Source organism: Chaetura pelagica, unplaced genomic scaffold (genome assembly GCF_000747805.2).
Source record: "Chaetura pelagica isolate M959 unplaced genomic scaffold, ChaPel_1.0 scaffold68, whole genome shotgun sequence".
In the NCBI taxonomy this organism is placed as follows: Eukaryota; Metazoa; Chordata; class Aves; order Apodiformes; family Apodidae; genus Chaetura; species Chaetura pelagica.
In genome coordinates, this window is record NW_009954407.1 from 4,837,304 (window position 1) to 4,849,937 (window position 12,634).

The following is a 12,634-nucleotide window of genomic DNA, read 5'->3' on the forward strand; positions in this document are numbered from 1 at the left end:
GTCTTCAAATGGAGGGGTTCCAAAATAAAAGGTATGAAGAAAGGGAAAATTTCCTTTAAGCTCTTGTGAAAGAAACAAGAGATCATGAAGGCTACACATTTTTCCTTAAGGAATCATCTTATGTAAATTAACTGTTTAGTCTCATTACAAGCTCCTCCCAGCTGCCAGTGAAATGTTAATTTATTCTAAAATATACTCTCCTTTTAGCTTATGGCAGGCACAGGTTGTCGATGTGATTATTGAGATACACTTTTGAAACTGCTCTTCCAAGAGAGATTTTATCTTTGTTGTCTAGAGGGTTCGTCAGTCTTCAGAACAGTGTGTATTTGTGGATTAAATGATGGAAGCTTATTGTGCTGTCAGAATTGGAAAAGTATTTATGAAAACGTCAAGATAAACATACAAAAGAACCTCAGCTCAGAATTCTCCTGCCTGTCAACAAAGTGCATTGCCAACAAGAGATGAAGAAGAGAGGCTCAGTTTTGTGGCCTTACTGATGATGAAAGTTTTACATTCTGGTTAATAAGAAACTTGTGGCAGCATTTAGAAAAAAAAAATAAATATGGTTAGCTGCTTTGTTTTGTGTGGCTTCTTGAAGTTTCTGTCATTTGTATTACACCTTGGAAGTCTGACATGGGATACCTTCCACGTAAAGCAAACGATGTTTAAAAAAACCACAACTCCTTATTAATTTCTTTTTGCTGCAACAAACTTGATAGGCTTTCATAAGCTTGTTTTGATGATAAGAGTTTCAGAACATCGTTACTGTTTTTAGAATTGCAGAGCAGTTCGTATTGTCCATCCTGCCCAGCAGGATGTCAGTCAGTCAGTGTTCTTGGTAATTTCCGAAACCTTTTTCCGTGAGTTCTACCTAAACTTCACTATGCTGGCACATAACTTTGAGAATGTTTAAGCATTGCTAGGATGTGTAGCAGATTTCACACTAGGTAGCATGTGAAAGATTTGGTTACATGTGTTTGCGTTGTGCCGACCAGTTCATCAGTCTAACCTGGGTATGAAATCTTTTGGAATATTATGCTGAAGCCTTGATTAAAGACACAAAAGGAATGAACAGAGAACCCTTCAGAGAAAATGAGTCCATGAATATTTTTTAGTACTATTTGTGGAAGTTTTTTTTGCAGTCAGAGGTGGCACTCAAGACCAAAGTTGTATATTTTTTCCTTCAAAGAAAATGGGCCTGGACATTTTTTTCCACTTAACTTCAGATTGTCTGTCCGTGCAACTAAAAACCTGGGCTATGGTTCCAGTAGATATTGAAAGAGGTGGAAAAGTGCATTATGTGGGTATCTGAATCCAAGAAACCTTTAGCTTCTGAGTTGATCTGACTGTAAGCCCTTTACTAATTTAATTCTAGTTTGCAAGCTTTATCATAGTATACTAAGTGGTAAAGTATTTGTGGATGGGATTATAACACTGACTAGGGTACTTTGATTGACTTCTTATTTATGGGAACAATGCACAAATTAGTCTAAAAAGGTATCTGGTTAGCACTTTCAGAAAATGGCCCCCAAATAATTCCTGCAACATTCCTTCTCTATTTGCAAAATGACTGGGATATCCCACAGTGATTGTTCTGTGTGAAGCATACCACAGATGCTTAGTATAATTTTTTATATGTGTGATGCTTTAACAATGATATGATCCTTAACAGTATATTTTTGTGGATATTTCAAAATAGCTCATCATTATAGCTCACCATAAAAAATGATGGATGAAAGAGACGATCTGGTTGAAGATCTGATCACTGAGTATGCCATACAGCTTAGCATGCAAGAATCAAATGGGGCCAAATCACCAGTGTCCTCCAGCTATAATGACAGGTACTGTCAGTTGAACATGTGTTAGAGATTATGCCATATGGAACAGTGTTTTGAGACATTGATAGTTAGTACCTTATATCATGCTTAAAACAGTTGTTAGACTATTGTACCCTTTCCCAGTGAAGCACTGTCTGAAGCAATGATTCAAAAGTGTAAACAAAATAAATTGTTTGTTTGTTTTTCTCTTACACTTCTAAATCCTCATACTTTAAAGAAAATACATTTGGATTTTTTAGTAATTTGTTTTGTAATTTAACAGCATCCCAGTCTTTCCATGTGCTCTCAGATACATGCATATACAGGAAAAATCCAAACTGGAAGAACAAAACAAAACCCATAGGAGTTTTCCAACAGGAGTTCATATGTGACATTAATGTTATGGTTAATGTTATGGTTCCTCTGATTAGGGAATGTAGGGCTCAGCTGAGCTGTATCTGGTGATGATAGCTTAGGGACATGAGGTTCACTTAGCTAAACTAATTCTTCCCTTAACTCTTCAGGCCATTTACCTTCTTATAAAAAGTCTCTGTGTTAAACAAAACTAAGCTTTGTTTTAATAAAAGTTCTTCAGCAATAATCCCACAAATACATTTTGTAGATTGCTCTGTCTAAAATGAAAGACTGCAAGTCTTCAGAGACTGTTAACTTCTCCTCATTTCCTGTGGAATCTCATGATGGTTTGGGTCCTCATGGGGCTCCTGTTGCAGGACTGGAACCTCCCTTTTCACCAAAGGCTCTCTGCAGAGCCCCTGGGTACTCTTGTCTGGCTAGGGTTTTTTGTTGTTTTGTTGATGTTTCTGCCTTTTCCCCCCCTTTTTAATTAAATCTGATCTATTTTTTAATATGCTTTTATCACCAAAATACCTTAAGAAACTAGCAGGCACCAGCATGTAACTTCCATCTCATGGAGGTTGAAATAATATTTTTAGAAACATTGCAACTCTTTTTCAGAGAAAATGGTACCACTGATACAATCAAACTCTCCTTCATCAGTGAATATTGACATTTTGATGCTATCACATTTTCATTAATTGTTGAAGGTTTCTGAAACTGAAGGGGTTGTTTCTGTAGTATGAAGCATATGCACCTTTTTATTCCACATCAGAATTCTTTACTGAACTGGGAGATTTTTCTGGTCAGCCTGCAGTAGAAATTGCACCTAACTCAAGAAATTTGGCTACTCTGAAGGTCCACAGTGGAGGAGTAACTGAAGATGTTACAAGGCTCATCAAGATTGTAGTTGATGTATTCAAAGGGAAGTTGCCTCAAATGAGAACCTAATGGAAAATAATTTATAAATAACATAATGCATCTATTTTTTGTTTATATTTACTATTTTCTGCTCTTTTTGGATAGTTTTGTACCACCTAGTGAGGAAAATAGGAAAATTGTGACATCCATAAAGCAAGGTAAAAAATTTAAAATAAAAGAGTCCCTTTGTAAAACTGGGCTTCCCTTACATTATTTTTTCCAACGGCATCTTATTTGTCCCTTGGATTATTTTAAGGTCAAGCGTTTGGGCTCCAAGAACTTGTGAAACAGAAATACGCGTTGGATGAATCTGATGAAAGAGGGTGGTTTCCACTGCATGAGGCTGCAGCTCAGCCAATTCAGCAAATACTTGAAATAATTTTAGATGGTGAGTAACAAAATATCCCACAAGATAAAGGGAGCAGGAAAGAAACATAGAACAAATAGCAGCCATCCACAATAACAGGCTAGAGCTGTTCACAAAAAAAAAAAAGTGTACTCAAATCCTCTATGGAGCATCTTGCTTAAGTTTTGTAAAATATTTACACAAATTTTCTTTTGGGGCATGTTGTGTCAGTTTATACCAGCAAAGAACTTGGTTCTTTTTTAAACATTTTGTTCAGAAACCTGCAGATAGAGCAAAAATTACTGTTCAGTATTCAGTGCATTTGGCAGTACTGGTTAGGGTAAATATAATTGCAAGTAATTTAAATAAAGACAGCATTTAAGGATTTCTGATGTATGTGTATGTGTTAACAGCCTTGTGCTTTAATTTTGCTTTATCTTTTCTCACTTTCTTACTTCTAGCATCTTACAAAACCATGTGGGAATACAAAACATGTGATGGAGAAACACCATTAACTTTGGCCGCAAAAGCTGGTTTTGTGGAAAATGTACGGACGTTACTGGAGAAGGGTGTTTGGCCCAACACCACAAATGACAAAGGGGAAACACCACTTCTCATTGGTAACAGCCTCCTCTCCCTGTGTTTAAGCAAAGTGAATGTGTGTGACTGTGTGATTGTGTGATTTAGATGCTGCTCATCTTTTTAGGTGAAACGAATGCCCAGCAGTTGGTGGAATGTACCCAGCCTTCAGTTCAGCGCTCATTATGCTTGAGGTGCTCACTGAGCTGCTCTTAAAGATGTTCCTTGTGCTTTAGGTGATTGCTGAGCTGCTCCTAAGAAATGAGACCCTTTTTTTTTTTTTTGCTTAAAGCATTTTCAGGTGCTGTAAGACTAACCTGGCCCTAATTGACCGTATTGACCAAGGTAAAAGAACAAACTTTAACTTGGAACTTGCTTTAACTTGGATACACCTTTTCTAGAGGGTTATTGTAGACTTTCAGTTTTATCAGATTATTTCTTCAGGAGCAGGTAGGTATTTTCAATTTCAAAGTCTCCTGTCTCATTTCCTTTCCCTCTTGCACTGAAAATAAACTTCAACAGCATTTCTAAGTAATGCACCAATCTAAAAGAGGGTGATTTCTTTGGAAAATTTTATGCTATTGGTAGACTTGAATGAGCTTTACTATACATGATTAATTTAGCAATATCAGTTTTTAATTTCTGTTGAATGTTGAAACATCTCCATTCTGAAGAGAGTCAGTCTGGGAAATTAATACAATATTTTTTTTAAAAAGTATAATAAAATACAATATATAATACAAATGTTCAGTATTAAAATATTCAGTTCTCTGATTTTTTTGTTAACTTTCATCAGGTGCAATTGCTGTAGTAACATTTTAAGGCCCTGAGGCATTTCTAGAGGGTTCCTCTGCAATGTCTTTGCATTGTTTCAGCTGTTTCAGTAATTCTAAGTCTGTGAAACTTTAAGATGTTTTCAGCTTTTACTTTTAATGAATCCTACAAAGAATAACTGGAGCTTATGAAAAGGGTCTTTCCCCTTATAACGGCAATGGATTTTCCTAAATCTTTCTCTATACAAGCTCAGCTATGTATTGTCAGCTATGTATTGTTCATGTGATGCTTTTTGTATTTTTGTGTCACGTGACATTGAAAATGTGGATGTAGATACTGCTGTGCATCATATGTTTCAATCTTTATGAAAAAGAGGATCAGGTTCTTAACACTTAATGGATAATGCTGCTGATTTCGTTTTCCCTTTTAATTTTAAAGCTCTGGATTGAAGGGCTCTTTTAATATACTTTTATATATGTCTTTTATTCTAAGCTGAAGAATTATCTATCTAGTGGGATGATTTCTGCTTTCCAGTGCATTTTGTAATACTGTACTTCAGAGCAATTTGGGATAATTATGAAGACCTTTGCCTCTTAAAAACCTTCTTACTTGTATAATGAGACACTGACAAAAGTTACATTTGCTAACCCCGTGACACTGATCTCTATCAACTGCCCCACCAATCAGGGGAGAGATCTGCTATTCCAAAGGGTAGTTTGGAAGTAAATTCAGACTCCTACTCAGAATCACTATTCTGTATGTAAATTATTTGCAGGTTTACTTATCCATGAAAGTGTCAAACCTGGAACCTTAAAAGAGCAGGACCTGGCCTTTAAGTATGACAGATGTCAACTGTACTTTGGCTGGCAGCAGCCACTGACTACACACCTGGACTAGAGTTACCAGATAGCAAAGTCAGAAGTGGCATTTTCTGGGGACACCATAATGTTTGCATTAACTTTAGAAGTAACAACTATATTCAAACATTATGTTATTTTAATTGTTGCTTTTCCTAGTAATACACCTGGTTCTTCTTTTTCAGAACCAAAGCAGTGTTGCTTTTGCCTCCTGTGCTCCAAACTGACATGTTTTCCAACTTGTATTTACCTTGCTTTCCTGAGAAGTTGACATTGCCATTTACTTACCAGTAGATTGAATCCCTCGATTTCTCTGGCTGGAAATCTACTTAATTTCCTCATTTCAATACACAAGGAAGAGCTTTTCTAAACTTATTAGATGTTTTTAACTTTCAAGACAATGTACCTGAAAATGTATCTGTATTATTTTCTTCCTGTTTTAATATATGTTCAAGCTGTACAAAGGGGATCTTTTGAAATGGTGTCCACTCTGATTAAACACAACTGCAGCATCCACCAACCCTGTGTCAAACGTTGGTCAGCAATGCATGAAGCTGCCAAACAGGGACGCAGAGACATTGTTGCTCTTCTCCTGAAGAATGGTGGAAACGTGAACCTTAAGGATGGATATGGAGTAACACCACTAGGTGTTGCTGCTGAATATGGTCACTGTGATGTGCTGGAGCATCTTATTCATAAAGGTATGTGGTCAGGTAAAAGTGAAACACACCTCTGCACTGGCATGTGTGTTGCCTGGCTGCTGAGGTGCTTTAGGGTGATCATGGAAAACAAGAGTAGTGATGAGAAGATTTGGTTTCTTGGAAGGAAAGGAACTATATATGAGTGTTCCTGCTAAACTGAAGTGATACTTGCACTTTTCCATAATGCACGTAGGAGTGGCAGGGTTGATACCAATCCACTTCAGTCAAGGAGGGACCTACATGCCCTTCTTGCCCTTCTTTATTTCTTCTTCCTCTCCTTTCCCCTTCTCTTCTCTCCCCTCCCTTCTTCCCTTCTTCCTTACCTCCTTCCTCCCTTCCACAGAAATATACTGGTATTAATTACATTAACTATAATTAAGTATAATAAAGAGTGTTTGAAATATGCCAGAATTTTGCAGCTTTTCATGTATTACACAGTGAAAGCAGACCTCACTCAGGTGAGCATTTGAACTTCTATCTGTACAGCTCTTGTTTTGCCTTTGAATTTTAAATTTACCATAAGAAATAATTCTTGTTTTAGTAAAGTTTTAACTTAAATACATCTCAAAATGAAGAAATAAGTGCTTGTTTTTATGATGATCTGCAGATCACTTTGGATCTAATTATACATTCTCTATCCTCCTTCAAGGTGGAGATGTCCAGGCCTTAGCAGATGATGGTACATCAATACTGTTTGAAGCAGCTGGAGGAGGTAATCCAGACTGCATAGCCCTTCTTTTGGAATATGGAGGAAGTGGCAATGTGCCCAGTAAGGCAGGACTGCTTCCCATACACAAAGCAGCTTATGAGGGGCATTACCTGTGAGTATGATCTTGGGCTTTACATTTTTTTTAAGATACAAAGTGGCACAAAGTCACATTGAAGGCAACTGTGGTAAACTTGCAAATGTATAGATCGTTTATATTTCAAAAGTGCCTATGTTTATTGGTTTGATCAACTTTTAAGTCTTTTTTAGCATAAAGCAAGCAAAACTCAAAACCTACTCCTTAGAATTAAGTGAAAGAACTTAAACACAAGGTCCTGTTTGACAGTGCTCAAAATTGTTGTTTTTGTATTTGGATCTCGTTGTGTGAAGCATCTGCCTGGTAATTCAAGTGGTAGCTGGATGAGGGTTGTTTCTTCCTGAAGGGAAGGGATGCCTAACTAGTTTTATTCACTTTTTTTTAGGGCCCTGAAGTATCTCATTCCAGTCACATCCCGAACTGCAATCCAGAAAAGTGGGTTAAGCCCTATTCACTCAGCAGCAGATGGCCAGAATTCACAGTGTCTAGAGCTCCTCGTTGAAAATGGTTTTGATGTCAATACTCTCTTGGCTGAACACATTTCAAACAGTTACGATGACAACAGGAAAACCGCACTTTATTTTGCTGTTTCTAACAATGACATTCTCTGCACTGAAATATTGCTCAGAGCAGGGGCAAATCCAAACAAGGATCCTTTAAACTGTCTTCTTGTGGCAGTGAGAGCTGGCAACCATGAAATTGTAAGGCTGCTCCTATCCTATGGAGCAAATGTCAATTGCTACTTTATGCTGGTGAATGACACGCACTTCCCCAGTGCCATTCAGTACGCCTTGAACGACGAGGTGATGCTGAGGCTGCTGCTCAATCACGGATACAATGTGCAGATGTGTTTTGACTGTATGCACCAAGATATCTTTGGAAATTCTTTTGTGTGGTCAACTCCAGAGGAAGAGATTCTCCCCGGCTGGACTTCTTCAGTAATAAAGGATAATCCAGTAAGTACCTAACCTTCGTCTCATCTCTTCACCTTGATTTTTATCAGCCATCTTGAAATATTCCAGATTATTGTGCAGAATTAATATTAACATAATAGCAAAATCCTGTTTTAAAGAACCCTAAAAATAAACAAGCCATTTTTCATTTTCTACTCTGAAGTAGGGAAAATTATGAATGGTTTTCTTTTGGGGTTCATAGATCAGAGATTTAGGAAGTAAGTTTTAAGAAATCAGGAGACAGGATTCTGGAATTCCTGTTCGTATCCTAACCAGGGAATAGATGAGTTTCCAAAGAGGTATTGCTATTGAGCAAAAGAGTGCCACAAATTACAGCAATGTAATAATAATTATTGACCTTTAGGCCTGTCCAGGTGAATTAAGGGATTACTAAAGTTAAGCATAGAAGAAAATGGCTTTTAAAGTAACCTACCTAGGCATGAATTTATGACTGTAAAAAGTAATTGCTAATACTTCGTTTAAATTTTCTTACGTAATTGCTTTAAAATGTGTTATTTTGGTATTCCTCTGCACATTGTTTTGAAATTATGGCTTGATATGTTTTCCCTTTCAGTTCTGTGACTTTATTGCTGTTCCGTGGTTGAAACATTTAGCAGGAAAAGTCGTTCGTGTTTTTATAGATTACATGGATTATGTTCCTCTATGCACAAAAATTAAGATTGTTTTAGAAACACAGAAAGAATGGACAGAGATACGTCAGATATTGGGTAAATATCTAACTTCCAGTTAATGACGTTATGATTTGTTATAGGAAGCTTTAATTGCTCATGTGAAGTCACATTAATCCAAAGTGTTTTAGCCTTTCAAATGTGCGCTAGCTAAGAACCAGGTTGTGCCTGTCATCTACTCAGGTTACTGAGACAGGTCTTTACCTATTGCCATGGGTCATAAATTAGTTAATCAGACTGGAATATGGCAAACATACGCCTAGTGACAAATAATCTCATAAGGAATGTCACTGTTGTGTGGGAAGCTCTTTTAGTTAGTCAAGACCACTGAGGTACTTCTCAAACTTCTTATTAGCCTGTGTGACACCAACCATTGCACAGCTGTGGGGCACTGCATTTTTATTGAGGAATATTGCTTACAGTTCCACTGTTCTTTTTGCTCCCTTGATCTCTCAAGTCTTAATCATCCAAGGACGCTTATAAGTGCATGGTTTAGATCCCATTACGTTCAAGAATGTCATCACAATCTGTGCACCGTTATTTCCTAACTCTGATTTACATGATACAAATGTAGAGTTGCAATTACTAATACCATAATTGAATAATATTTATTGTGTATGTTTTACTTTTGAAGTTTTACACATTAGCCTGGACCTTCCACCACTGATACCACCAGTGATGGGTTTCACTCAAATTAATTTAAAAAAAATCTGTTGGGGAATGTATTAAATGTTCTCTTTGCATTAATTAATTTATTTGAAACTTTTTTTCCATTTAAAATATAATTTGATTTAACATGAGCTGTTAAAAAGCAAAATATTTGTGTTTAAAACTGGTATTTCATTTTGCTTTATTATTTTACACTGGAATGCAGAGGAAATTATTTTTTTTTTGTTAATGTCACAGGATCATCAAAATAATTTGGTAGTCTTAACTACAGATATTTCAATTACCTTGAAAGGTTTTGTTATGTTCAGGAAGACTAAATTAAACTGAGCTTTTTGACTGATGTAAATTCTGATAAGAAGTATTTGCTTAGAAGACTCAGCAGGCCCAAGCACGGTAAGATCTGGTCCTGGTGCATTATTGATACAGCAGAAATGGAAGGTGGTGTGGTGGCCTCAAAATGCAATGTTTAGAAGGTGCACCTAGGGAAAGGAGAGATCATTCATCAGTTACCATTGATGGTGCTGAATAAAGTCCTGGCCTAGGTGTTTAGATCAGTGCTTGGAGACAGAGTACACTGTGCATATTTGCAAAAATGAGTCAATAATGTTAAGCAGATACCTGGCAGAAGTTTGATTAGTATCAGCATTGTATGTCATCATGATTCTGAAGTTAAAATAATGGTATGGTTTCAGAAGCGGCAAAGTAATAACTCCCCAAGGTAACAGATTTTTATATTAAGCTTATTAGAGCATGTTTTGAGATGGTGAACTTGGCTTGCAGTCATTTTTCAAGGCATTGATTTTTCTACTGTTTCTCTCTCATTGTTTATTTTTAGATAATCCTCGTCCCCTGAAACATCTGTGTCGTCTGAAAATACGTAAGCTCTTGGGGTTAAGGAGACTCCAGAAACTGTCATCCATGAAGAAGTTTCCACTTCCACGACTTCTCAAGAACTATATCCTGTATAAAGAATATGATCTGTATGGAAAAGGGATACATTTAGAATAGTTTTTGAAAATAACTGCATACAGTCTGTCATTTGACTTGTTTCCTCACTATTTTTTACTAGCCAAAGAGCTTCTGGTGTTTCATATACATTCACAATATTCTGATTTTTGTTGTAAATAGCTCTTTCAAGGGAACAATTTTTTCTTAAAAGCTTGCGTTTTAACACAACATTGTACTTTCCAATTACAGACTAAAATCAGAATAAGGATGCTACAATAATTATGTAAAACACTACATTATAAATGGGAATTCAGATGAATAAAGGATAAAAGAAAAATTTTCATGATGGACTTCCCAATGAAGATGATAAATACAATTGCAGCTCTCGGTTTGTGGCATTAGTTTATCTGTAAAAGAAAATAAATATCTAATATAGTTTGGCAAAGAAAATGAAACCACTAAGTGCATGTCTCTGTCATGTAATTGGCCTGAAATGTAGCACATTTTTTATTTTGAAGATCATGGTCCTATTATGAAATTCTCCAAACACTTAAACAATTCTTTTCTAGCTATTTTTGCAAAGTTTTTGCTCCTGGGTACAACTGGGGCGTGTACTGTGTATTTCAAGGCTTGGCAAAATTTGAGGGACTTGAAGCAGGATGTTTTAAAGAAAGTAGATTTTGATGGACAAATAACCCAGGAAATCAAATAGCATATCCCCTTGGTTGAGAAATGTTGCAATGTCATAACTTTAATTGTTTCCTACAGTTTTGACAGATTCCTTCTTCAGCAGGCTAAACAACACCCTGAGACAAGCAGTCGTGCACTTGGCGATGCTTCTGCATGTCTAGAGGAAAACACAGCTAATGAAATATTCTGTAAATTATTTTATTAAAAGTGGATTGTTCTTACTCCCTTTGTTCTACCATCCATTCCATCTCAGGGAAAAAAGAAAAAAAAAAAATCCAAACCTCCTAAACTAAGCAGAATTCAATTGGTGGATGTCAGGATTACAGGGTGCATAGTCAGAATTTAGCTAAATACAATTTAAGAGATATGCTGGTTATCACATGCATACACAGACTCGCACAAACCAAAGGTCAGCTGAAGGTGCCCTCCACTGGCTCGCCCCGTTCTTCAGAGCTTCTCCTTATTTGCTAGATGTCATTGTAATTTATAACTTACTAACACCTGAGTCAGAGATGTAAATTCCACTCCCAAATTCCTTGTTGGTCTGTCCTTCCCAGCAACAGGTTTACAGGAGCAAATGGAAGGAGTGAAAATTGCTGGTCTGGGCCATAGAGAGGGTTGAACAGAAGGCTTAATTGCTACTTCTCTCATGAGAGCTACTATTCATCTGACTATCCAAAACATCCTCTGTTTTTTTGCCAGAAATTTTGACAAGGATAAAAATGAAGAATTTGGTGACTTGAGAAAAATTTCTAGGTATCTGGTATCTGTGCCAGGCTCCTGACAGGAGGGTGCCCTGTGTGACTGGTGACTGCCAGCATGGCCTGAGCACAGAGTGCCCAGTAAACCAACACGGCTGTCTGCAGTCAAGACTCCACTGACCAAAACATCCTGGATGTAGCAGGCTAAATGCAGGTATGCCACATAACCTATCCACTAATATTTCTATGTGGGAATTTCTAAACAGAAATATGGGCTTAATAATCTTAAACAGCAGTAATTTTAATGAATACAGTGACCACAATGCAAGCATCTGGGCTAGTCACATATCTGATACAGTATCTGCAATGAGCAAAGGGAACATGATCAAATGGGGCTTTGGACAGGAGATTTTAAATCCTTTCTGTGGCTAGAGCCAAATTCCATTAGTAATTTTAGTTCATGGGCCAAGGTTTATATTTAGGACCCTATACACACCTCAGGCAAAAGTTATATAGCCTGTGGCACCAAAGCATTCAGCTCCAGGACAGAGCATTACCCCAAGTGTTTAAAATATCATGAACTAGTCCATAGAATATAATTAGTTAAGCTAAAAAGACAGGGTATTACTGTTTTTATCTTTGAAGCAATATGTCTGGGCTCTTTTTGTTGTTTGGTAGCCTGGTCTTAATTGCAAGCTTTTCTGTCCTGCAATACTTAAGTTGTTTATTTATTGAAGACTTTTTCCCCTCCCTGAATACTAAAGGAAGTACATCATTATGAGAAAGCATCTTTAATGCTTTGAAGGCATCTGTCAACTGAATGGAGGCAGAA

The 12,634-nt window shown here is 36.9% G+C and overlaps 1 protein-coding gene across 1 annotated transcript; it reads left to right on the plus strand.

Moving 5' to 3' along the window:
* Positions 1 to 1,725: 1,725 nt before the first annotated feature.
* On the plus strand, positions 1,726 to 10,471 carry ASB15 (ankyrin repeat and SOCS box containing 15). Its single transcript, XM_010004311.1, has 9 exons — positions 1,726 to 1,841; positions 3,198 to 3,250; positions 3,349 to 3,480; positions 3,900 to 4,058; positions 6,104 to 6,349; positions 6,999 to 7,170; positions 7,538 to 8,108; positions 8,680 to 8,833; positions 10,299 to 10,471. The coding sequence occupies exons 1-9, from the start codon at positions 1,726 to 1,728 to the stop codon at positions 10,469 to 10,471; spliced, it is 1,776 nt and encodes a 591-aa protein (XP_010002613.1).
* The last annotated feature ends 2,163 nt before the right edge of the window (positions 10,472 to 12,634 follow it).